Below are 23308 nucleotides of genomic sequence, written 5' to 3' on the forward strand. Positions count from 1 at the left end.
TCCTTTCGAAATATCCCTGAATTTGGAATTCCTTTGAGGACATGCGTTTGATCTTCGATGAATCAACTTATTTCTCGACAGCATTTACACTTCATAGCTGATTTGGATTTCACAATCTTCCACTTTGTACTACTATCCTAAATGTAATGGATAGTACGGCACCTCCCATTTGATTTCATGCCTTTCATCCAGCCGTCTATTGAGCAACTAACGTGTAGGTGTTTTGCTGAACATCCGTGTTAGGCAATCTCCAATGGATGGAGCCGAGCGCCGTCTGTTCCAGAGCTCCATCTGTCTACATCTGTCGTACCCAATGGCCTAGTCAGTTCGACGGGATATGTAACTTATAGCCGGAACTTTCCGTCATAAATAAAACCGAACTGCGAAACTATGCGAGAGGAGGCCAGTCAGTCAATCAAACGTCTATCCCAGGACGTTAATGTTCGTAAATAAAAAATAAAAAATAAACACGAACGTAACATCGGTCGTAATTGTATAAAGCACAATTTATTTTGCCTATTGCTGTTGTATTGTAAATACGTAGGTATTCAAAAGAACGATGGCATGTATATAGGTACTTCTCAATCTCATCGCATGACATTGGTTTAGGCTTTCACTCAACAGGATACCTTCTTCTAGTCTAGTCCTTCACTCGCAATCCTGTGCCTGAATCCCGAGCCAATAACCAAAACATTTTGTTGACTCATCGCCACATCATCGAAGCTTTGATCAGTGGACGAGTCCCTGTGATATTGCACCGATGGGATTTCACGAGAGAACAACAGAGGGCGAGCTCTTCCATTATTGATGAGGCACCAATGGTGCAGAGCCAGGCTCGAGTCGCAGCACTGGTTTACATTTTGAGTAGGTCGGTCTGTCGTCTGAAATGGATGTATAGCCTTATAGAAATGTAACGTTATTTAAGTGAATATTTCAAACGTTTCGGATATGGATAAAATACATATGGTTAGGTAGGTACCTATATTTCAGTTTGATTTTTTCACAAATCGAAGTGCTCATAAAGCTAGGGAGTTCCTAAAGTAGATGACAAAATAGATAACATAATGTAGATAACTTGACCTCGATGAACATCTAAACGTCGTTTAATGACCATTCTTCTCGCAACAGTTTCCTCTCATTGAATTTTGGTTACCAATTGGATTAAGATATTAGATATAATATGAATAAAATTGACCATTCGTAAATATATCTTTGGCTTCTTTTATATAAACTATTTTACGCACTTACCGACATAAATTGGGTTTCTTTGTTTCCGACTTAATTGTGTAAATTGTGTTATTGAGTTAACCGCGTTTACGATTCCCATTTACGAGCCTCGAAGCATTGCGGCACAGCGTGTATTCAGGCGCTGACCCCTAATGCCATCTAGGGTGATATGAATGAAACGGTAGTGTTGTTATTTCACACTTCACTATCCGAACGTTTTCTGCATGCATTTGTGCAATGTGTTTGTAAATTGTAATTATGAAAGAAGCGTATAAAATTATCACTATCCTGGCCCCTTGATATTTATCTTGACACTTAACCCCAATGTTCATTGTTTCAGTGAACCCCATAGGTACTCTGCTAGGAGCCATCTACCGCCAACAGCCGCTCCATTTCGTGTCTTCCTGCGGCCGGTCTGCCCACCCCGCTCTGTGCAGTGTTCTCCCAGTCGCAGCTCGCACCGTCCTCCGTCGGCCTCAGACGCTCTCGGCAGTCGGCTCGCCGGGCACAGATGACGGAATGACACGTCTGTCGTAACACCTGTGGCCCGTCACCCTGACGGTACAAGTGTTCCCAGACCTCCTCCCCCTCCCCTCACCCGGGCAGCGACGATCTCCGGCAGTGAGGTGGTGTAACAGACCTCAAACAGCGGCATATCATAATAGTTTATTGTATAAGTCCTCAACATTGGAAAAGTACAAATGCCGTAGTTACAACCAAACTACTGTTAGGAAACCTCCATTGCTAGTCGTTTTTGTTTGACCGGACTGCAGCATCTGCTTGCGGACTGTAAATTTCGGCAACATGGGAGGTGGGAGGCAGCCAGAGTGCTGAATCTCGTAGTGCGAATATGTACTGAGTCCTGATTAAGGAGCTACAATAAACCACCGCACGGCAACACAGGTAGATATTCTGAAACACAGACGATATCGACGGCTGGCGGGGGCCGGGGGCGCGCCGCGCGGTCGCCGACCCCCGGCCCGCGCCACCCGGGAGGAGACAATAAATTAGTGGATATAAATTAACTACCGGGGCGCCGCGCGCGAGGCGGGCCCACCTACCGTAAAGTAACCTACCTCAAGCAACGTGACGCGCGACCTCACAGCTAATACTTAAGCAGATAACTTAAGTACGGAGCCGTCTGTACCTGTCTGAGACCGGGGGCTTAGGGCCCGGGCGTCGTCTACCTACAGCTAAACCAATGACAATCTCTAGTGTATATGCTAAAACAGGACAACGATGGCGGTCCGGCGGCGCGGCCCGGCCGGCCCGCTCCCAGAGGAGGGTCGGCCGCGCCGCGCCGGCCGGCCGCTCCAACCCAGACGTGTTCACGCGGCGAGCCGACGCTGCGGCGGGCCGTGGGCCGACCGACCGGCCGGGACGGCGACGCTCAGCGCGCGCCCCGGCCGGCCAGCAGCCCCGAGTATTCGCAGGTTCCGAGTGGCAGATCTCAATATCGCATTATTGCCCGCGTTGTGGCGTCGCCGGCGCCGGCCTCTGCCCCGAGATACTCTAATAATTGGAATGTCAAAATGGCACGCCGACCAACACCGGCGTCGGAACGCGCCACTAAACCACCGATACACTTATATCGATATAGATAGAGATACGAGATAGGTGGAGACAAGAAAAAGAGACGATCTGAACGCGGCTGCGCACCGCCCCGGAACCGAACACGACTAGAGCGGCGGCGGCGGCGGCGCGGCCGCTGATTGGCTGACCACGCGCTGACGACGGCCGCTGATTGGCTAGCGCCGCCGACCCCGCTGGCCGCGGGTACAACACATAAACGACACAGAAACGCTGACAGTGAAGCTAGAGAGAAGTCTGTACACAAAAGGCGACCGCTAAAGCTAGGAGGATTGATTGCATTCGCAGAACAGCTGACCACAACGCGGCACGCGCAGTGCCCATGTAGAAAATCGCCGCGGCAAACCGCAGTGCGCACTGCGCGGCTCCACCTTGCATATATGTAATTACGGGGAGAGGCTCTATCAAGCAAAATAAGTAGATGGATTTGTGCCTCGGCTTAACGCTACTACACCGAACAGAAATGGGACGTTCACACGCACACACACCTTAGAAAACGTTTATAGAAACTACGGACATCTCACAAAAAGGAATGCTCAAATGTAACAATGACTGTTCGTTGATCAAGATTGGCCGTTTAGCCCGGGTCGGTACCCCACGTGCCCGCGCGCGAGCGATTTGTCCCCTGTCTGCACAACACGCCCTGGGACTGATAGACTCTGAATTTTAACAGGTGTTATATAAAAAGATACAACATTTGCGGTGATCACGGGTTGGCTGCGCGTCGTCGCGCCGCCCTAACAGGCCGCCGCCGGCCGGCCGGCCGGGCTCGCCGGTCCGGTCCGGCCGGGCCGCGCGGGCCCTTCTCTCTCTGTATTGCATCTGGAGTGGGTGGGATGTGTGCCGGCGGCGGGGGCGCTCTCTGCCGGTGGGTGTCTGTGTGCCAGTGGGGCGGAACGGGCGCGGGGCGCGGCGTCGGCCGCTCTCGGCTGCAGTTTAGACGGGAGGGGGAGAGCGGTGGGCCGAGGCCGCGACCGCTCCGGAATGCCATTTCTTCATATGTCTACCGGTCAGTATAAAAATAGTGTGTGCTTCTGCCTCCATGGAAGTTGGCTGGCGCGCGCGTGTCGCTCTCCGTCGCTCTGCCGGAGACCGGTGAGGGGGGGATGGGGTGGGGGTGTGAGAGTGCCGGGGGCGCCTCCCTCCCTCCCCCTCCCCCTGCGGCCGGTCCGGCCGGCTCACGGGACGCGTACACACGGGGAGCAGTGGTAGTGGCGCGGCATGCTCGCTCGACACACACGTCAACTCAGCTAAAAAGCAAAGAGAAAAGAAATCATAAAAAGCCAAAGTAACTTTTATTTCATCAGCATTACTAACAGAGAAACACTACTTCAAACAAATGAACGAATGAACAAAAATAATATTCATGTTGGCTTTCAAAACCAAGAAAATTAGTGTTAGAAGGCTACACGGCCTAGAAATCCAAAAAGCACAGTTAGCCTATACCTAATAAACTCAAACTAACCTCTAGAAGTGACGAACTAAAGACAAAATGAAGAACCAATGCAGACGGCGGGCCTCCGCGCACACCAACTGAAACTGTGAAACGCAACGAAACCAAGCTGCTGGAAACACTGGTCTAGACTCTGTAAATATGTACGCGCCGGGGCGCGATTTCTCCCGCAATAAATACCATAAATAAATAGGCAACAGTCGGGCGGGGGCGGGGGCGGCGGCGGGCGGCCGGTCGGCCCCCGCCGCCACACTGAGTGAGACATGACTAGACGTGGTATTGCGCCGCCTCCGCCTCTCGCGCCGCGCGCCTAGGGTTCCCTATCTCTCTCTCGCTGCCTATCGTGCCGTCGTCGCCGGCCGTCCCGGCGCCGCCCAGTCGGCACCACAACCCCGCGACACTGTGAGATCATTTTCATGACTATTAGAAATATATCAAACTCTGGGCGCGCCCGGCGCCGATACGTTGCCACCATGCGCGCCTGCATGTATGTGTGTGTGTGGGTGTGGTTCGGTCATGACTAGCATCGCCGTTTCGTCTGGCGCTCCCGCCTCGTCCCCCTATCGCTCTCTATCTCTCCAGTCTCTCTGTCTTTCAGCACCCTCCCGTGTTCCCTCGCTGTCTAGCTGCCGGAACGCGCGTGTCGCCGTGCCCAGCCCGTGCTGAAGCTCGCCTCTTACGACTTGTGCTTGTTGTTGCTCTTGAACGACACCTGCAGCACGCGGTTGCCGAGCGCATAGCCGTTCAGGCTCTGGATGGCCACCAGGGCGTCCTCGTAGCTGGACATGGTGACGAACCCGAAGCCCTTGCACTTGTTGGTCTGCAGGTCGCGGATGACCTTGACGTTCTGGACGGCGCCGAACGGCCCGAACAGCTGCCAGAGGATGCTCTCCTCGGTCTCGGGCGCCAGGTTGTAGACGAACAGACACCAGCCGGAGCCGGTCATGGCTGTGCCGGGCAGCAGCGAGTTGGCCAGCAGGTCGCCGGCCATCGGCGAGTACCTGCAACAGGCGCGCGCGCCGGCCGGCCGTCAGCGGCCCGCACCACGACTGCGCGCGCACTCACACCTACAGACGAGCCGCGGCCGCACTGTCACGCACACACACACCAGCACGCACACACGCACACAGGCCACACGGAGGGGCAGGCCGGGGCGGGGCGGCCCGCGCCGGCCGGCCCCGGGTTAGAGACGCGCCGCGGAGGTCCGGGGATGGGGTGAGTACCGGGGCACCGGGCGGTTAGGCTGGTTAGAGAGGACCGGGGAGGGAGGGACGGGGTGGGCCGGGTCCCGGGTGCAGCGGACTACTAGGGCATGCCGCGGCGAGAAAATATTACAGGGCAAGCACGCCGCATTCGAAAAGCCGGCCACACACACGCACACAAACATACACAGACTGGCAACAGAACGGAATGGTAGCGCGGACAGCACGCCAACCACCGAGCAGGGCGAAAAGCCAGTTAGAAGCAAACAGATCGGTTAGAGCGAAAGCAACACATCAAACTACGTACAGAAAGCATGTCAAAACAGAGATGTGTGAGAGACAAAAAATAGATGAGATGTATACTGACCTAAAAACGCCCTTCGATACAGCCATGGGCAGAACTTTGCCAGGACTAAAACAAGTAAGAGAAAAATACATCAGGTGATGTCCAGAAATGAGTTCTCTAAGTAAAGCGTGCAGAAAACGATAAACGAGAACAAAAAGCCTGACTAATGATGCGTGAAACAAAAACGAACAAGCCGTAAACTGACAATATAACGATATGAAGTAAAAGCGACACATCAGAGCTCTTCAATATAATCATCAAAACGGATAGAATAAAAATGACTACTCATGGCAAATGAACGGCTAGACAATGGCGGCGGCGCGCCCGGCACCGTCGCCGCCACCGGGCGCGCCGCCAGCGTCGAGCAATAACGGTGATGCGCGCGCGAGAAAGAGACAGACTGAGAAAGTGTGTGGTGGGCGGCGGCGGCGGCGGAGGTGGAGGACCATCCGTCTGCCCGGCCGCCGCCGCCGCCCGGTGACAGCATGCTTACATGTCGGCTTTGGGACCCAGCTTCCAGCAGGACAGTGGGGCCACGACGGGATCTATGATTGCGGCGGGTGGTGCGCTACACAAAACAGAGAGAAGGCGACGCGCCGGTCAGACAGGGCCGGCCGGGCGGCGGGCCGGCGCCGCTGGCACCTCGGCCGCGGGTTAGTCTCAGCGGCGGTACACTCCCCCGGCTCCCCAGCTAAACTGTCAGTTTAAGCTGCATTAGAGTACACGTCAACGACTCAACAACTCACGTGAAAAATTGCAAATCAATCTCGAGTCAACGACCAAAAAACAACATTACACAACATTGCAAAGCTAGATGGTTTAAATAAACATGCAGCACACTCTGAAGCTGGAATGCAAGCTTTTGCAATTTGAGCAAGCTCGACAAGCGGTTCTACAGCTCGCACTAGTTCACAGGGCTCATAGCAGCTCCCGCACGCACGCCAAACCGCCACCAAAATAGCCCTCCACTCGTCTGCTGCGGAAGTGTGTGCCGTGCGCCGTGCAGGGGGAGATGGAAGGGGGGGGGGGGCGCCGACAGGTCACAGAGCAGAGGGCGGCTGGCAGGCGGCCCGCGCTCGGCCATAAACTGGCCAGAGACACGGCAAACGGGGAGCGGCCGCCGAAATACGGCCAAACACACCGAGTAGCGGCACAGAGCGCAGATAACCCATCCAGCCAGACTGTCAGAGATCGCATCTGAAGGACAGCCTAGGCAAGCAGCGAGGATCGTAGGCAGTGAAAGCAAGCAAAATGGGCATAGAGGCTGACGTGTTCACGAGTAGCACTGGCCAAAGCACGCTAACGCAAAGCTGAATGAAAAAGGAGAGTAGGCTACAAAAGCGGAAAGTCGGAGGGGTAGATGGACAGTGGACACGTCAGCAATCAGCATGCAAATGGGAGAAGCGCCGAACATGCAGCCGGCAGGGCGGGGCGGGTAAACAAGCTCGGATCTATGACGCACTACAAAGCTCGAGTGTGCGACAGCCAGACAGCCAGAGTTGCGGCGGCGGTGCGGGCCGGGCGGCGCCGCGGTTAGTACCTGGAGCCCGTCACGGGGATGTTGTACCTGAATCGGCCGGCCGGATGGTGGATCGGCCCGGCCATCCGGCGCGCCAGCGGCAGGTACGCCGCCAGCGGCGGCAGACCCTTGGCGTTGTTGCTCGGGTTGTTGGCGAACTTGACGGTGATTGGCTCGGTGCTGCCCTCGGGCACTGTGCCGTTCAGCTTGTTGATGGCCCGCTCGGCCTCGACGCGCTGGTCAAACCGGATAAAGCCGACGCCCTTGGAGAGGCCTGCCGTGTCGGTGGGTCACCGTCAGCAGGGACACGTCACAGCACTCTGTCACACGGCATCAACACAACAGGAGCACAGCAGCAGCTACCGCCGTCCTGGTGTCGGCAACATCAACCCTATAGACACCGCGGCGCAGTCAGTACCGTCCCCAGAGCCGCGGCCGAGCCGAGCGACGCGCCGTTTGATCCGCCTGGAGAATCCACCGCGAAACATTTAGCCTCCACTACATCAAAGCGCGCCTCACTCCTAAACCGCTTTTGACGGCAGATCACACGGAGCCTAAGCGGTTCTCTAAAACAGCCCTCGGGACCTGTTTATCGATTTGACAAAATCCCAGCTCGGTCAAACAACATGGTTTCCCTGGCGACAGACTATGACAACTGCGGACCTGCCCCCGGACCTACAAAACACCCACGGGTCATTACCCTCTGCGGTCATCACAACACAATCAGACGCCACCGGGCGTCATCACGCGTCATCACGCGCCATGAGACTCCCGTCAGGACGCCTCAGTCCGTGTGTGTGTGTGTGTGTGAGGGGGACGAGAGGGGAGGGAGCAAACGACCGCCCCCGCTGGTTTCTCAAGAGTGCCGGCTATCTCCGACGTGGAGCATAGCATCAAACACTCATCAGCAGGCCCGGCAGACGGACACAAGCGCCGCCGACTAAGGGCACAGCAGGCACTGGGTATGGTCTGTCTCATTAGAAACCCAGAGTCTAGAGCCCGCAGTCTGAATGGCTCGACCAGGAGTCACCTATCAGCTTGTACCACCAGTACCTTGTGGGGTCTCGCTTCCGGCTCATTTTTAGGGGTTGGAGTAGTCACAAGGCCGGCAAAATAAGTGGTTAGCCTACCCAGTAAGACAGTCCGCCGAGTTATCAGTGCCGTCCCTGACAGTACACTCAGCCGCAGCCCGTCTCTATCTCTCCGGGCCCATCGACCCAAACCGCCCTCGGGCGGTAGCAGCAACAGTCGTACAGACAGACAGACAGACAGAGTAGACAGACGGACAGAGGGACAGAGATACAGAGAGACAGACGTTCAGAGAGACGGGATCGCCGGCGCCTCAGTTACCAGGGGCCGGCCGCTAAATGCACCAATAGTCGGCGCCATCGCGCCACGATAGCCGGCGATACCGTGTTGATTTCCCACCGGGTCTAACAGAGAGATGACCACTGCGGCGTTCCATCGCCGGCCCGACCCGCCGCGTCTCCGAGCCCCGGCAGACGCGCGCCGGACCAGACAAACAGGGCAGACCGCCGGCCGGACAACGAGCCGCTCAATGAATAGTTGAACACAAACGCTGTGCAGTGGAGCGGTTGCCTCAAACAAAGTCTAAACTACTCACAGCCGAGCGGGCGGAGCCGGCAGTACACTGCCGCACACATAACCCCCATTGACCGCAGCAGTTAGTCGCACCGTGGCCATCTGAGGTAACCCCTCACCACCCCAGAGCATCCTGCCGGTCCCCACTCACCAGTCATGTTGTCACAGAGAATGCGCGAGGTGATGATGCTGCCGTAGGGGGCGAACATGCACTCCAGGTCCTGCTGGGTCATCGACTTGGGCAGGCCGCTGACGTACAGGTTGGCGCCCTTGATAGCCTCCGAGCTGGGCCGTGCGTACGATACCTGTCGGTAGACGGAGGAAGTGGCAACGCAGGCACATCAACAGAGCATAGGCACAGGTAGGCAACGGAGGAAACGGAGAAGAGGGAGATGAACAGAGATAGGGGAGAGTGGGGAAAGATGCCCAGGGTTTTACTATGTCATATATTATTCGAAAATGATGATCGGAAAGCAAAAACTTGGAGTTACAACGGAAGCCGACATCATTTTTCTCCAAAAATATCACACTTTTGTGCCTGAAATATGATGACTTTTTTTGCTATTAAGCATTTTCCTGAAGAAGTGAAAGGGGGCATCTTACCCCACAGGGTGGGAAAGACGCCCCCTGGCGTTGGGGAAGATGCCCCCTGCACTTTAAGTGGCATAAATGGGCACGTGAATCGCCTGAACGAATCAGTAGTCCCTTCGAGACTGCAGTAGACACCAAACGTCATCGTAAGGGCCCTCAAAAGTAGTCGTAAGGGGCTTCAGAGGTCATCGTTAGGGCCATCATAGTCCAGCGCGGCCAAACAAGCCTCCGTGGTGGCGTTCGGAGACCACTGTGGGGCCCTTATAGGTCTTCATGATGCTTGAGGGCCCTCGAGCCCATCGTGGGGACCTCAGATGCCAGCACGGCCCGTGGAGCCAACGTGGGAGCTCTCAAAGGATGTCGTGAGGGGCCTGTGAGCCAATAATGGGGCCCACAGAGGCCGTCGTGAGGGCTCTCAGAGTCAGATGCCGCCCAAAAAGTCGCTGTGTGTGCCGAGAGACTGGCATGGGGAGCACCCGACCGTACTGGACTCTCAATAGTCCCAGATCGGCTTTTGTATCTATCACAAGTATGTAATAAATGAATTGACGGGCTGCTTGAAGGACAGCCTAAGGATTTAGGGGGGCGTCTTTCCCCATCAGGACAGGGGGCATCTTACCCCAAGGTACCGAAGCAACATTAAATCAGTACAATTTGTTAGCCATAAAACTTCACCCTGAAACAAACTATTCGGGACACAGTACCGCATGTTAATATATCACGACTATAGCAAGGGACTCAAAAATTATCTACCTTCTTTGATATTTACAATGTTTTGACACCAAAATATTTTTTGAAAGCAGCAAATAAAAAACATGCAATCACCAGCCAGCCGTTGCCCAACTGAGCTTCGCAAATTTTTGTGCAGTTAACAAGGCAGACTTCCGCCTTACGCTAAGAACATTAATTTCCAGGTTCGATTCTTTGTTTCGCCGCTAGAGGGGGTGGGGCGTCTTTCCCACCCTGGGCACCTTACCCCACTCTCCCCTACAGTGCGGGCGAGCGTTTGAGAGAGCTAACGCAAGGGAAGCAACAATGCCAGAGTAACATAATCTAAAATAAACACTACTAAGTCGCACAGGTACGGAGCGTAGTTAAAATGACAAACATTCCGCACCATGGGTCCAAACGAGCCTTACACCGCCCAATGCAAACAGCCCACAACTTAGAAGTCGTCATTATGACTCCATCAAAGTTAATTTCGAATCCTGTGTGTACAGCCCCGTTACTATGCTAGTTAAGCATCCCAATCTCTCATTCAGAACGCGAAGCACTTCTTTGATCCCCAAATTAAATTTTCCGCGGTAGTCGGCATTTCTGCGGGCTCCTGCATAGAATCGGAAATCCGCTGGATCGCAATATCATTCCAGTCTCAGCGTTCCTGGATAATGAACAGCCGTGTCCGGGGAGGGAAGGGTCTTCTCTGATGACCCACCCACGACGCTCCCCGCTCTGAGCCGTCTGTTTGCCGTCGTGCTCCACGTCACCTATCCGGCGTGTGTCGTGTACACTGCAGTCGGGTGTATTGACTCTCGCTCTGTCTCCCGCTCCACTCCCTCTGGCCAGCTACTCTGCCGAGCCTCATCACATAACGTCGTCTGCCAGACTACAGCAGGCTCTCAAGACGTGCAGCCGTAGGCACACACGGCCACACACTACACCCCAGCACGCACACTGCCTCCGCCGAGCTCCTTTCCATCTCGTACTAAGGCGGGGCGGAGCCGTATCACCCCAGCCAGCCGTCCGCCGCCGAGGGACACGATCCGTTCACCCGAACGAATATCGTTCGGGCGGGGGCGGGGGCGGGGGCGGCGGGCCACTCTATCTGGGACGCCATATTGCCGCGCGCCACCGCGTGGTGCCAATTATGGCGCGCCGGCGGCAATATCGGCGCGTCACAGCCGACGTCACGGCCGGCCGACCGGCCGATAGATGGACGGCCGGCCGACCAGTCAATGCCGGTTAGCCGATAACGGCTCTGAGCGGGCGGACCGACCGCGCCGGGAAACTCAAACCACACCGGCCTTATCGTAATCCCGGCGGCGGCGCGGCCATCAGGATCTACATTTCTGAGCGAGCACCGGCGCCGCCGAGCATATGTCTTTGAATGGCGCCGCGGCCGAGAATAGCAGTCTGGTCTGGTCAGTTGGGCGGCGGCGGCACGGGGGCGCGGCGCGGGTGCCGTTCACACAGGGCCGGTGACCTGCGCTGCTCCAGAGACGTCTGTCGGGCCGGTACCAGAGGAGAGTCACCGGCCGGGGCTCTCTGAGGGCACCGGCCGGCCGCCGGCCGACGGGCGCCCTGCCGCCCGTATTGATCAGCCGCCCTGGAGAGCCGGCGTCCCCTTCCAACCCCGCCGGCGCCGGCGGCCGGCGATCAATAGGCGGCCCGCTATTGATCCGGCGGCCGAGCCGAGCCGAGCCAGGCCGCCCCCGCCGCATCGACCCCGACCCAAGGGCCGCCGACGACGGCGCGCCCTTCCCGCCGGCCGGCGGCTCTCGTCGAGCGAGCCGCGCCCGAGAGCTGCGCCAGCAGACCGATCAGACCTCAGAGGTATCATAGCGACAGCACAGCGCACCCACACACTAATGAACGAGTCGGCCACTACGCCACACCGCCTGTCTGGACCTCGCTGTCTTTACTCGTGCCGCCGTAAAGGAGGCTGTCCTCAAACCCTCCACACGAAGAGAATCAGTTGAATCAGTTGAAGAGTGCAACTGCTGCATACGGTAGACAATGCCCTTGATGAGGTAATTACGGAGCGAGCGAAGCGAGCGGAGTCTTACGTAGAATAACGGAAATTTCTGAGTATGAGCGGCCGGCCGGCCGGCCGGCCGTGGTCACGCTTCTGCGACGCTTATATCTCAGCAACCACTTGACCGATTTACATGCGGTAATTTTTGTAGGGTAGCTTCATTCCTTCTACCAAGTATTGGACTATTCCCGATGCATGTGGGTGACCCCTTATGCACGTGCCACGTGCAAAACAAAGAGGTGTCACTTTTGTAATTGTTGCAATATCTCGGTAACTACTTGGCCGATTGCGCTGAAAGTTGGCATGCAGGTAGGCACCCACTAGGCAATGCATATCCATGTGTCGGAGTTGGGGTGCTGCTGCACGTGCGCACGTGCAGGGGTCGATTCCAGATCTCGAGAACGGCTGGACTGATGGCGCTCAAATTTGGTACATGGCTAGGGACCGGTTAGTAGGGTGCCGTGCAAAAGTCAGTTGGGACCCATTTTGCACGTGCGCACGTGCAGGGTGCCGCTTCCAGATCTCGAGAACGGCTGGGCCGATTGTGCCCAAATTTGGCACATCGCTAGAGACCAGTTAGTAGGGTGCCGTGCACAAGTCAGTTGGAGGTACCCCCTCGCAATTTCGCACGTGCAAGGCCCACCCTCTCGCTCGCTCCGTTAGTCGCCCCAAAAGGCGTTATGGCCCTTTCACACGTAGCAACTTTTCAGTCGCCGGCGACAGCAGCAGTCGCCGGCGACCGCCAGCGACCGCCAGCCAACGATCGTGTGTGACGTAGGTATGACGTAAGCAAGTCGGTGGCGATCGCCGGGCCACGGCCGGGCAATCGCCAGCAACTGGTGACGTCAGATCCGCGTCACAGGCCAGTCGCCGGCGACTCTTCTCGAGCGCCATGACAGTTTTGTCCTTGGTGAGTGGTTTAGGTGATTTGTGATGCATTTTTTTCTTAAATTGGTTGGTGTGGCTACCTTAAATTTGTTGCACAGTAGCATAGGGATTATTATCTTGTAGTTTGCCTGTCGTGAAGCTGTTGTGACTTGAATTTAAGCTTGATTCGACAATATTGGAGGGTTTATGTCATATGCGGCGCACTTGCCCATGATCACCCATGATTTTTATTTGTGATAAATATGTATTTTTTCATCAAAATTGAATATTTTAATAACATTGAAATTGACACTAGTTTCATAAGGTAATGAAAACTTGCTTGTTGTGTCACAAGAACATTGTTTACATTCAGTATCAGTGCCCTTGAGGACAAAGTGCCTACCCATCAGTCAGCTATTTGCCTACCTATTCGTGCGACACAAGGAAATATTTGATAGCAACAAAATATTATATTGCTGCTCATTAATTAGCATGATCAAAATCAAACAGGTAGCTTTGCAATTTTGTTATTGTTTCTGCTGGAGTTTTCCTTGGTACCATGGATAAACAACCCAGGCCAAACTTGATCCGCATTGGGTTCGCATGTGTGTGCGTGCTCACATGGCAAATGATAATCCATGGCTTATTAGTACATAAATAATTGCATTATGCACAGTAGGTGGTAGGTATGTCATGTATTTTGGCAAGGTATGTAGGCAAGGTGGTATGTATTTTGGCCCTGAAGCTGTTTCCTATTCATTGCAGCAATGCTGCCGGCATGGCTTATGTGTACCATGCGCACACAAGCTCCACCAATGTAAAAATGTCATTTTCACACAAAACTCATAATTGGAGGAAGGTATAGAGCAGACCAAGAATAAGCGGGCATTTGCTGCAGTGTGGAAAAAGTCACTAGAGGCTTGATACTTTTTTACATGCAGCAGCCTGGAGATGTCCACAGAGGCATGCCTGAGGATGTCCACAGAGGTGGATCCAGGCAATAGTTTTTACAATCTTCTCCCCTTGTGCCCGCTGTGTGTTGTGCTGACTGCTTGTCCCCCTTCTGGTGGTGCCTAGACTTGCCTCTGCATATCTCCCCAGGCTGCTGCATAATGTCTAAAAAAAAACCTCAAGTCTCTAGTGACTTTAATCACTCCAGTCTCTACAGCATATGCCCACTCATGCTACAGCTGCCTTAATAATACCAAAATTAGTAACAATGGTCTCATAACCATATTCAGTAGGAAATGAATTACCTAGAAAATTATATTAAAAAATACACTTGCTTTCAAAAAGAATGAGCACTGCTAAAATGCTATTATTTCAAATAATGCTAGGTTTCTGAACCACAAATTCCAATTCTGTGTCACTGAATACTGATTGCCAATTGTACAAGACAAAAAGCGTCAACAATGCTACATCAAGGATAATGATGCTAAGATAGTTCTCATTTTAGCCTGAAGTTCAAAAAACCAAACCTAACCTGATTTGGGTATTTGGGTAAACCAAGCCTAACCTGATTTGGGTATTTGGGTATTTTTTATGATGCTAAGCAATAGCCTATTCCAGGCTTCCTAATTTGCAGAGTTTTTGGTTAAAAAATGATTTTTAAAAATGTATTTGAAGTATGTTCTGACATGTCCACCCTCTGTGCCTGGCAGACAAGTCACAGCGTTACCTGATGAGTCAAGAGGTTCTGTACCTGATGTACCTGATCAACACCACCTGATGGCCAACTTGACGGCATTGCTGACCCGAAAAGGAGTCTAGCAGCTGAATGTTCAACTTCTGCCACTGCACTGTTGACTCTGCCTAGAGACAGCATCTGCACCACGGCCCACAGACGATCTTCCGTGGGACGGTGTGCTGCGCACCAGTCACCACACTGACGGCGTTCACCTGTGTGCTGCACAACTTTCTGTGAGGTCAGGAGATCGACACTGACGGCCCCGGACGGTGTGCTCTGATTGCGCCGAGTGTGCTCCCTCGTGTCCGGGCCTTGATGCCAATACCGCACGCGAGGCGGCGCGCGTCCGCCAAGCCCTCACATACTGCGTCCAAGGTGCAGGTGGTGTTCGGTGACAGTGTGCAGCTTCTGCCGGCCCCGTGGACGGCACCGCGTGTGACCATGGCATGTGCATTCGATTTTCTGACATAAGTGCAGTGAATTCATTTGTCACTTTGCTTCTAAATGCTGTCGCCGCTCGGTAGGGTCGATTCTGCCAGAGTAAAGAGGTCGCCACGATCGGCAATCAGCTGCCGGGAGGTGGCGGCGGCGGCTGACGACTCGGGCCTCGAAAATCCTGTCGTGTGCGTTGCTGGCTATTATGCGTTGTTGGTATGCGCTGTTTTGCAATGCCTTTGGAGCGGCATGTCGAGTTTTGAGTTTTGGACGAAGGAGCCTTGGTGTTTTGTTGGTCTATTTTCGATAAAAACGGTCATGAAGAGTGAGCTGCGTCCAGGCTGATGTTAAGATTTCTGTCACAGTATTGTCACCTTTGACCTAGGCTTGTGTCTTCTTGGGTATCGGCATATTGTGCCGCCGTCCTTGCCCCGTGTCCGCGCGTGCTGCATTTTTATGTGGTCGCGCGTAGTATGGTGTCATATACTGTCACCTCGCCATGTTTAGTGATATCCACTGTGTGGAAAAATGCATTTTGTTATAAGGGGGGGGGGGGTACACTTGTGTTCCCCAATCCAGCGCTTTAGATAATACAGCATCTGTTTTTGACATAATGAAAGCCTGTGTTTTATGTGGGTGGTAGACTTCGCCGTTCCTCAGGTCCGTCTCTGGCATTTGAATTTCTGCTACATTTCTAGAATGCCTTTTTTGTTTTTCACATACAAAGCACGGTTGACGGTTCAAATGTGTGACCACAAATCACTGTGATTGTCCCATGCTTACCACCAACCATTCCTTCAATGCTAATGTCGTTACAGCGAAGTTATTCATTTATTGAGAACAGGGTTGTAGTTGAATAAACAAGACAGGTGAGCAAAATCAGCAGCACTCGTAGTCTTGGCTGATGCGTTAGGAAAAATGGAGGAACTGCAAGTACACATCACTTTTCAGTTTTATGCTTGAGTGCATTGAATTCCAATGTAGAAGAATTGCAGTTTGATTGTATTTTCATTGATATTATGTATTGTTTCAATAATAGATCTAATAAATATTATTCCAATATTACCTAGACGGTAGTTATCATCCTGCAAAACATGTCCAAATATTTAGTACCTTGAATAATGCAGTAAAATAAGCTGCGCCGCTGCATGTATCAGCAGCGCAATATCTGATGCCAACTCAAGGTCAAGCGGGTCACGTGACAGTTGAGCGGCGGCTGGCTAGAACAGTCGCCGGCGACTTCAAAATGTTGGAAAAATTGAACTTTCTCGGCAACGCCGACAACTCTTCAATGATTGGCTGACACGACTGCTACGTCACACCCCGGCGACTGGTCAGCTGATATCGACAACTGCGGAGTTGCCGGCGACTGACCCCGGTCGCTGGCGATCGCCGGCGACTGACCCCGGTCGCTGGCGATCGCCGGCGACAGTTGCCGTCGCCGGCGACCGGAAAAGTTGCTACGTGTGAAAGGGCCATTATACTGGTCTTGTAAGAATATTACAAGAGTTGCAAAGGCACGCTGCAAGAACAAGTTGCGGCACGAATGAACACCGGAACGAAACCGCTTACAGCATTAAGTTCCCTCAGAAGGTTTCAGAAGGCGTCTGGGCTCCCTGACGCCAGTCAGTGGATATTTCAAGACTGTTCATTTCAAAGAGAGTCGGAGGAGGAAAATCATGCATCGCCTAATCCAGCAGAGAGCCATGGGAACAGTCTCATTATTTCTAGCGAGCGGAGAGTGCATTGTGCCTCTCTATCGCCGGTGCCCCGCCCGGCAGTGGCGCCGGCCGGTCCGCTCATCTGTTGCAGCAGTGTCTCTGCCTCTCTGTCCCCACCGTCCGTCCGTCTGCCCCGCGGGCCGGTCATCTGCCGTCAATCCGTGCTGACGCGTACCTACAGCACGGCTTTGTTCGCCGCGCCGGCGGCTCGGGGCGGCCCTTCAAAGGCTTCTGGCTCCCTGCGGGCGCATCGGGCCACGCCTGGTCGGGGCGAGAGTGGCTGACGTCAGCGCGTCGATCGATGACATCCACCGACCACCGCCCGCCGCCGCCGTCCGGCGCCACACCGCCCGGTAAAAAGGAACGCCCCGCGCCGCGCTCCAACAAGCTGCGTCGGTCGTCGGCCCGGCCCGACCGCTGACAAATGATGCGAGACGGCGCGGCGACGGGCGCCTGCGGGCCGGGCGCGCCGCCATACCGCCCCGGCCGGCCTCCCTGGGCCCGCCCCTGGCGGCGGGTCAAGGCCAGAGGGGTCAGCGGCGCGGCGGTTCGCACAGATGGCCGCCGGCCAGCCGGCCCGCGCCGCCGACACTCGACGAAACATCGGCTGTCGATCAGCGGCGGCACGCAGGCCGCTGGCGGGCCCGAGCCGCTGTCAAACACCCGGTGAAGGCTGTCCGGTGTCCGCGCCATCCCCGGCATGTGAGGCGGCCCCGCCCGGCCCAGGGACCGTCAGACAGCGCTCCTCCGCGGCGCTAAATAACGTCCGGAGGCTGACGAGAAACAAAGCAGACTGTAACGTCCGATTTATCAGGCTGTCGGGATGCTGCTGCCGGCGAAATATTGACTTTATTTGTCTCCTGTCATTGAATGTGCATCAGGCATGCCTAAACGAATTCATACATCACGCGATGTTGCTCAGTGAATCTACATGAAGCTTGTTTATAAATATAAATGAGCCGGACTTGCAAACCATATTTTAGCTATCAAATCGATCTCGAAACATGAGTAGTTACCAACTTTCAACCAAACTAAACAGAGCCTAAGATAACAGAGATTTTACAGCGCGCGGACAGGTTACTTTGGCGGCGGATTACTGGCGTTCCTTGCCGCCGACTGGGGCCGGGTTGTTTTCTTTGTGCGCTGCCCGGACCGGTTGGCCGAGACGGCAGCGCCATGTGCCTTCAGAGCATTACACGCGCGGTCGGCCGGGACGCGCTGCCAGCGGCCGCCGCCGGTCCCGGTACCGCTAACACGCCAAGAATAATGTCGGTAATTACGAGCGCTGCCGGCCGTCGTCTCTCTGGAAAGTCTGGCAGCGGCGGCGGCGGCAATTTACTGCGCCGGCCGGGGCAGATAGGCGCGCCGCCGGCGCCACTCGTCACCAGCGCTGTTTGGCCGGCGCCCATCTCATCTGCCGACGGCCGTCTCCCGAGTCCGTGCCGCGCCGCCGGCCATCACTCGCCGGACAGCGCGGCGATGAAGCCGGGATGCGGCCCGCTCCCCGCCGCCTCCCTCCCTGCTCTCTCCCGAGCCGGACGGGCGGACCGCAGGGCAGGGCGAGTGAGAGATCAGACGCGCCGGAACCGGCGGCGGAGCGGCGGCCGGAACAGGATGTTTGATGCGCCCCCGGCCCGGCTCGGCCCGTGGCAGGGGGAGGCAGGTGAGAGCCGGGCCGGGAGCGGTCGCCGCCCGGCACGCGCCAGCTGCCGCTGACGGCTAATGACCTCCGATCAGCACCACCCCGCTGTGCTGACAGCTGCCGCCGGCTGACGGACTGACGGCCGGCTGACAGACGGGACGGCCTGACGGACGTGTCAAATGGCCGGCTGACACCGCCAAAGCGGCCGACGGTGTGTGTCACCCACAGATAGACAAACACACTGCCGAGTGTGGCTCATGACACTGACGGCTGGTGAGCGCTGCCGAGTTGCCGACGACAGAAGGGGAACAACCGGCGACCTGAGGTGAGGATATCGATAATGTAACAGAGCGATCAGGTGCCACAGCCCAGACAACTCGGTAGACGTGCGATAAAGAGGCGATGTCGGGACGAACGACTGCCGGTCGATGCCTGGATCATTCACAAGAGCCACATCGATGGGAACCAAACAGCCTTCTAATGTCGTAAATGGGAGTACTGACGTGTTGAACGACCTATTCAAGAGGCGCGAAAGGATGGGACGAGACCAGCCGGCTAGCGATCAACATTGCAATAAAGGTCCGTTCACACGAGATCAATACGAGACGGGCCATCAACTCAAGCCGCGAAAGGTAAATATTGTAACGACAGCTGCCTCAGCAATCATCCTTGTCATTTGCCACATTGACGCCCGCTGCCCATCCCGCATTCCCAACCACTCGGGTCTCCAGTTTCCCCAAGCTCTCGCCATCCACCGCCCTCCTGCTCCCCACGCAATCAGCTTTCACTGCGCCGCCGGTCCTCATCACGCACAAGGGCGGCGCACGGCACAGAGCAGCTGTTGGCCGGCCGCGCGTGACTGCGCCCCGGCCAGTGTTGATTCGAACGGCCGGCCGGCCGGCGCAGACTATTTAATCGCGCTCACCGGGGGCAGCTGCAGTGGGCCGGCCGTTGGCGCTTGTTTGGACCGCGCTATGATAACCGGCGGTCGGCGGCCGGCGCGCCGCGTATCGATCCGGAGCGGCCGAGCGGAGTCGCGCCGCACGCGCCGGCCGCGCCGCACGGCAATTAACAAAGGCCCGGACACGCGTGCACGACAAAGCCGCCGGCGACGCGCTGATCAGCTGAGCGAGGGACAATGGCGGCGGGACAGCTGGACCGGCGGCAGGGGAGCCACCCCTGGCGCCCGCCGCCCCCCGGGGAGGCTGGCGGCGCTCTCCCCTTCCCTTCCCCGCCACAGCCTGGGACCATGACCGATTTCGGTGAAGTTCATAGTCCCCCAGCGATAGTCTAATCGAAGCGTTATCACGCGAACCGGCAGTTCTTGTGCGCTGCGCTCGATAAAGACATTTCCATAAAAGTTGGCCAAATTTAGCCCTGACCGAAAATATCAATCGCAAAGCAAAGTCATTCCCCAATATAGCACTGGAAACCGTAAGATGTTATCAGCAAGCTGGAAACAATATTTTCATAGGCAACTAAAGTAGTTCTTGGGATCAACATGGCAGCGGCATGAATTCCGTTGCCGATCCGTTGGCGATATAAATTATCTATCAAAACAAGCCACCGGTCGTGAAATAAATAAACCAACTGTGCCGCGGCTGTCGGTGTGATCAGAGTCGGAGGCCAATTTGGGCCCGTATCGGCGGCGCGCTGTCCGGCGCACCAGACGGGATACTGCCGGGTCCCCGGGGCCGGAGTCTGATCGGACAGAGCGCCGCAGAACAGAGGAGAGCAGAGCAGAATGCGGCAGAACAGAACGGGGCAGGACGGGGGAAGTTAGGGCAGGACAGAGCAGAGCAGAGCAGGAAAAGAAAGAATAGAACGTTTTGGCAAAACAGGACAGGGATTATGACAAGGAATCTGTTTATAATTCGGATTGAGGCAGACCATTGCAGTGGCGGGGCATTGCAGCGGCAGCGACAGGACAGGGCCGGGCAGCCAGGACTGAAATAACACGCGGAGGCGCCGGCCGACAGGTCAATACCAGCCGGGTTAGGGCCATGTGGTGCTGACGGGCCGCTCGGTCGAACGGGTGGGTCGCCCCGGCCGACAATGGGCCACACGATGGCGCAGTTAAAGTCCCAAGTACCCCGAAACACGGCAGTCCACTGCCGACTGGCTCAACACACGAGAACCCCGGCTGGAAGGCAATGTTACATGACCGTCACCGATCGTCAACAGTCGCACGATCTTCCGACTGAGACGGACAAAGAGGAGAATCCCACGGACAGGTCAAGTCGTCTATCTACCGCTCACTCCATTTCCGTCCCCTGTTTGACAAGAACCAACAACAATGCCGCGGCTATACGGACGGCAGCAGGCCGAAGCCCGCGCAGACACTGCCAAGCCAGGCCATTGCGTTGTCGTCCGGTCATGGGCGCCAATAAAACTAGGCTACTGATAGCCAGTGCGAGCGGCGAAGTTGGTAAGTACAGCCATTGCCCGGAAACTTGAGCTTTTATATTCATAACTACAGAGGGACTTAACTTTAAGCTCGGCTAATCCTGATCTGAAGTTGGCCTTTTCGACAAACTTTGCCGCGAGGGAGTGTTCGCTCCTGCTGACCGATGACGGTATGAAAAGTAGTGCGCAGTTCAGGTTTAAAAGAAAGCATTACGAACGGCTCTCTCCCATCGGCTATCGTCAAAATAATCATATCTCAGGATAGTCTCAGAGCAATCATTTGATATCCGCTACATCATACGTTAGCTTTAGCTCAATTCCAGCCAGCCACTCACATTTACCGAGCTTATCGATCAGGTAGTTATAAACAAAACAAAATAAAATTCTAGCAAACATAGGTAATAAAATGTACACCGACAGCGGGTTCGGAAAATAGCAGTCATTAGCCAGGATAATCGTTTCCGAGCCCTCATAACTGGGTTGCGGACTGGCCGAGCCCCCCCTCCCCCTATATCTCCATCCGGTCAGGTCATTAGCCCCTCCCGAGCGGGGGGCGCTCCACTAACGGATACAAGGGTCACCGGAGCAGCGGGCGGGCGGCCGGCCAGGTGCACTGAGACCGCCGCCGGCCGGGGGCGGGGGCGGCGGCGGCAGCTGGCACGGACAGGTGGGGCGGCCGGGTGAGGCCACATCAGCTGAGCGGCAGCTGGCGGCTCATCGCCGCACCGAGCAAACGCAGCGTGAATAATCCAGCACAAACACCTCCAGTGTGCATCGGTGCTTATCTGCCCTATGGAGCGCAGTTTGTGTATGCAGAGCACCGCTGCGACCATATGCGCGCCTGGGACGAATCGCGGGACGCAAAGACCACCCGACAGCAGCTCATAGACTGATCAGACTCGTGACTGTGCGGTCCATTCTTTCCGGTGCATGGTAAATAGCTGCGGCGGAGCTGAGGGACATTATGGGTGGTTCACCGGGTCCAGTGGTCGTACACCTCATCTTCCGTGACACCCAGCACACGCTGACGCCACTCTCAAGGCCCCGTGTCCGATCTTATCAGGAGACCTGGAGGAACGGCCACGCCATCGCAACAGCGGTTTGGACCCATATGTTGCAATATTCCCGAGTTGCCAGGTCCAGAGCGTTTGAACGAGCCCATTTGATGAACACAGATAAATACAGGCTGCCGCCTCAGGCTGCCCAGTGCTAAAGGACGGCCGTCTATTTGGAATACAGAGGGAGGTGCCCAGAGCGATGCCTCGGACTGTTTACGCTACAGAGCGACGGTTCCTTTGGCGACAGAGTGCTGCTCCGGGCTGTTCGCGGAGGCCGGCGGCGCCCAGCGCTGGCCTGCCACCCGGCGCGCGCCTCGTGGCGTCACCAGAGGCCCCCGCCGGCCTATCGACCGCGGCGGCCACGCCCGATCGAGCCGCCACCGCCGCCGCCGCTGCCGACGCGACACAACGGACCCGCCGCCACCGCACCGCGCTGAGGACGCCGCCATGAATAAAACAACAACCTCGCCACCCCGCCACCACTCTGCGGCCGACCGACTCAGAGCGGCAGACGCACCATCAGCCGAGCTGCGCAGCTCTCCACGGTAAAAAGCCCGCTCCATCCGTCTCCCGGCGCCTTTCAGCGTCAAGAGCGCCAACTTTCTGCGACACATCTTAAAAACAGCTTTCAGCCATTAATTTCTGCAGCGCTAGAGGCAAAATTCCCCGCGGAGTTATCCCAAAAAGCAGCGGCGGGAAAATCCGGGGAGATTTAAAAGCTGCCGCTCGGAGAAATGAAACTGGAAAGGCGGCACAAACTGTTGCATTCATTTCCACCTCACAATGTATCCCACTCCGGGCCCGATTCAGGGCGGTCGTTTCCCTCCCGCTCTATTCAGGCCTCCGCCATCTGTTTACCTTGATTGTTTTGTTCTGTAGCCGCAGTCCGTTCAGTGTGTTGATGGCCTTCTCGGCGTCCTCGATCTTGTGGTAGTTGACAAAGCCGTAGCCGAGACTCTGACCTGCGGCACACGGAGAGGAGGGTGGGGTCAGACTCGGACCGAGGGTGCAAGGCGCTAATACACGGGGCTCATAAGTTTGCAAACACACTTAAGAACAAATGATGCACTGTGTTCAATGAGCCAAGTGAATGCACTCAAGGAAGAGCAGACGAACCAGGCTAAAGGAACAAGTGAGCGATGGCAGAATATCTGGCAGGATGAGCATTAGAATGTCGGCTTGGCAGCAATGCTATTTATCATGTCTC

At 55.6% G+C, this 23308-nt stretch overlaps 1 protein-coding gene across 17 annotated transcripts in view; it reads right to left on the reverse strand.

Annotated features, from left to right (window-relative positions):
• Positions 1-4093: 4093 nt before the first annotated feature.
• LOC122363972 (ELAV-like protein 1) overlaps positions 4094-23308 on the reverse strand; it is a 40838-nt gene continuing 21623 nt past the window's right edge. For 3 of the 17 annotated variants that reach the window (XM_043333863.1, XM_043333866.1, XM_043333872.1), the window contains 6 exons: positions 22960-23063; positions 9091-9244; positions 7386-7611; positions 6312-6386; positions 5840-5884; positions 4094-5271 (listed from right to left, as the gene is read on the reverse strand). In XM_043333863.1, the coding sequence (XP_043189798.1) occupies positions 4947-5271; positions 5840-5884; positions 6312-6386; positions 7386-7611; positions 9091-9244; positions 22960-23063 (929 nt within the window). In that variant the 3' untranslated portion in view covers positions 4094-4946. Of the gene's footprint in view, positions 5272-5839; positions 5885-6311; positions 6387-7358; positions 7612-9090; positions 9245-22959; positions 23064-23308 lie in introns of all 17 variants that reach the window. The other 14 variants (XM_043333862.1, XM_043333869.1, XM_043333864.1 and 11 more) reach the window with 5 other exon arrangements.

This window comes from Amphibalanus amphitrite, unplaced genomic scaffold, assembly GCF_019059575.1.
Source record: "Amphibalanus amphitrite isolate SeventyFive unplaced genomic scaffold, NRLGWU_Aamphi_draft 000650F_arrow, whole genome shotgun sequence".
Classification (NCBI taxonomy): domain Eukaryota; kingdom Metazoa; phylum Arthropoda; class Thecostraca; order Balanomorpha; family Balanidae; genus Amphibalanus; species Amphibalanus amphitrite.